At 42.1% G+C, this 3456-nt stretch overlaps 1 protein-coding gene across 1 annotated transcript in view; it reads right to left on the minus strand.

Annotated features, from left to right (window-relative positions):
• The window catches only part of SBNO1 (strawberry notch homolog 1), an 80033-nt gene that overhangs the window by 21608 nt on the left and 54969 nt on the right, over positions 1–3456 (minus strand). Inside the window, exons 22-23 of the mRNA XM_037744183.1 lie at positions 3375–3456; positions 751–825 (exon numbers count right to left, since the gene is read on the minus strand). Of these exons, the coding sequence (XP_037600111.1) occupies positions 751–825; positions 3375–3456 (157 nt within the window). The remainder of the gene's footprint in view (positions 1–750; positions 826–3374) is intronic.

Consider the following 3456-nt stretch of genomic DNA (forward strand, 5'->3'; position numbering starts at 1 on the left):
TAATACTAAATTCTCAACTGTAGCTGCACAATTAGTCTGGAGCTTTGCTACCAGTGTCTGAGTACCATTCCTGACTTCAGTAAATTTTTTTTTTCTTTTCTTTTTTTTTTAAGGTGGGGTTTCACCACAACGGCCAGGCTGGTCTTGAACTCCTGACCTCAGGTGATCCACCCACCTCGGCCTCCCAAAGTGCTAGGATTACAGGCATGAGCCACAGTGCCCGGCCACTAAATTTTTTTTTTAAAGGCATAGTCTCCCTCTTGTTGCCCAGGCTAGAGTACAATGGCGCGACCTCGGCTTACTCCAATTTACACCTTCCCGGGTTCAAGCAATTCTCCTGCCTCAGCCTCCAGAGTAGCTGGAATTATAGGCACCTGTCACCACACCTGGCTAATTTTCTTTGGTATTTTCAGTAGAGAGGGGTTTCACCATGTTAGCCAGGCTGGTCTCAAACTCTTGACGTCATGATCCGCCTGCCTCGGCCTCCCAAACTGCTGAGATTACAGGCGTGAGTCACCATGCTCTGCCCACTTCAGTAATATTTAAAAGCTTGAGAGCTCATTATATTAGCAGCCAGTGTTGAAAACCGCTGCTCTATTTATGGATCTCTTATGAGTACCCTACAACAGCCAAAATCACCCAGAATGTTTCAGGAACATGAAGCATCCCCTACAGCTGGAAAGCATATATCATAATGAACTTTAATACTATAGCAACAGTTACACGCCTACACAAAGTTAATAGTAGTACCTTTATCGAGAGTAAGAATTCCCGAGCGATCCTCTACATTTATCAGACCAACTCCTATCAGTCCTTGTCGAACATCTGTAAGAACAGGATCAATTTTGACTCATAAATTACAAGGAATGTCTGCAACGTATCGTTAAGTGAGAAAAGTATGTTGTAAGTAACATCATGCCATTAAAAAAAAAAACCAACCGTTGGTGTTTTAGATAAATACTGAGAAAATGTGGAAAGGACTGCCCCTGTTTACACTGTCATCTGTGACCTAGGAAAGTGAGGGTGGAAGAAGGATTATGGGGGCCATATTATTAATTCTCTTCATTATCTACTTTTAGATTCTTTTCTTTCCTTTTTTTCTTGAGACAGTCTTGCTCTGTCACTCAGGCTGGAGTGCAGTGGTGAGATCTCGGCTCAATGCAACTGCAACCTCTGCCTCCTGAGTTCAAGTGATTCTCCTGCCTCAGCCTCCCAAGTAGCTGGCACTATAGGTGCATGCCACCACACCTGGCTAATTTTTGTATTTTAAGTAGAGATAGGGTTTCGCCATGTTGGCCAGGCTGGTCTCAAACTCCCAACCTCAGGTGATCTGTCTGCCTTGGCCTCCCAGAGTGCTGGGATTATAGGCTTGAGCCACCTCGCCCAGCTGTGAGATTATTTGCATTACTTATAATAAATAAGTAATCTATCTATCTATCTATCTATCTATCTATCTATTTTTTTGAGATAGGGTCTCATTCTGTTCCTCAGGCTGGAGTGCAATGGCATCATCTTGGCTCACTGTTACCTCTGCTTCTCAGGCTCAAGGATTGTCCCACCTCAGCTTCCCGAGTAGCTGGGAATATAGGTGTGCACAACAGTGCCTGGCTAACGTTTTTCTATTTTTTTAGAGATGGGCTTTCACTGTGTTGCCCAGGCTGGTCTTGATCTCCTGAGCTTAAATGATCCACCTTCCTTGGCCTCCAAAAGTGCTGAGGTCACAGGTGTGAGCCGCTGTGCCTAGCCATAACGTAAAATTTTAAGAAGTTAGAAATAAATCGAGGAGTCTTGATTTATTTTTTTCGGAGACAGGGTCTCTGTCACCCAGGCTGGAATGCAGTGGTGTCATCACAGCTCACTATAGCCTCCACCTCCAAGGCTTAAGCAATCCTCACACCTCAGCCTCCCAAAGTGCTGGGATTACAGGCATGAGCCACCACGCCCAATTGTTTTTGACACTCTCTCTTATGATCGAAAGGAGAGAAGGTGTAGGGTTAAGATTTTATTGCTTTTGTAGAAAGCCAGGAGTAATGATGAACACCCCTAACTAGTCTGTCAATATTAACTGTTAACAACACATATCAGTATGTGCTAAAGTACCAAAAGGATTTTCTAGTGAAAAATGCTAACTCCATCTGGGTGTGGTGGCTCATATATATAATCTCAGCATTGTGGGAGGCTAAGGTGGGCAGATCACATGAGGCCAGGATTTCAAGACCAGCCTGGCCAACATGGCGAAACCCCATCTCTATAGAAATACAAAAATGAGCCAGGCATGGTGGCAGGCACCTGTAATCCCAGCTACTTGGGAGGCTGAGGCAGGAGAATCCTTTGAACTTGGTCTCGGAGGGTGCAGTGAGATGAGATCACACCACTCCAGCCTGGGCGACAGGGCAAGACTCTGTCTCCATATCTTACAACTACTAATTGCACAAAATATATTCAGTTTCCCTGGACTACCAAATTCATCTAGACTTACACTTAGGGGGTAGGTTATAATCTATTCTACAGATATTGCACATACAAGATTTGTACTGTAAATATAAAAAGTCTTAGGTAGTAAAATAAAAATAAAATAAAAACTCTCAGATCCATATTACGAATCCTGTACTTTTCAAAAAATATGAACATTTCCGGCCAGGCATGGTGACTCACACCTGTAATGCCAGTACTTTTGGAGGCTGAGGCAGGTGAATCATGAGATCAGGAGTTTGAGACCAGCCTGGCCAACACAGTAAATCCCCATCTCTACTGAAAATACAAAAAATTAGCTAGGCGTGGTGCGGGGTGCCTGTAATCTCAGCTACTTGGGAGGCTGAGGCAGGAGGATCACCTGAACCCAGGAGGTGGAGGTTGCAGTGAGCTGAGATCACACCACTGCACTCTAGCCCAAGTGACAGTGCAAGGCAGTCTCAAAAATAAATAAATAAATTAATTAATCTGTGAGCCACATGTATCTCACCCAGTTTAAACAACTGTGAATTCATGGCCAATTTTATTTCATCCAAACTTCCCATTCCCACCAATCAACCCTCACAAATTATTTACCTAGGGACTTTTTCAACTTTAAAATAAAATTTTAAACCTATTTGGCAAAGTGATTTTACTGAATGTACTAAAACGACTTTTCTCTATTAAATCTATTAATAGACAAACATGCTTCCACTGTATCAAGAGTTAAGAGGACCTTCATTTGAATAATCTGTTTTAATAAAGCTATTTAAAATAAGACACTTACATGTACTAGTAACCATTAATTAGAAAGTTTTATACAATTTATGTCCAAAGGAAAAACTAAAATGACAGCAAATGTTAGAACTGTTAGAAAAGGTTTGAGTATATCTTTGTCATTGTAATGAATATTTTTAAGTTACCTTTAAAAAATTCTCCAGGATAGTCTGGAGGTGGTGATACCATAGGGGAATCCAAGTTCACAATGGATTTCATGACTATTTC

The sequence above is a fragment of the Cebus imitator genome, unplaced genomic scaffold (assembly GCF_001604975.1).
Source record: "Cebus imitator isolate Cc_AM_T3 unplaced genomic scaffold, Cebus_imitator-1.0 Scaffold169, whole genome shotgun sequence".
NCBI classification, from domain to species: domain Eukaryota; kingdom Metazoa; phylum Chordata; class Mammalia; order Primates; family Cebidae; genus Cebus; species Cebus imitator.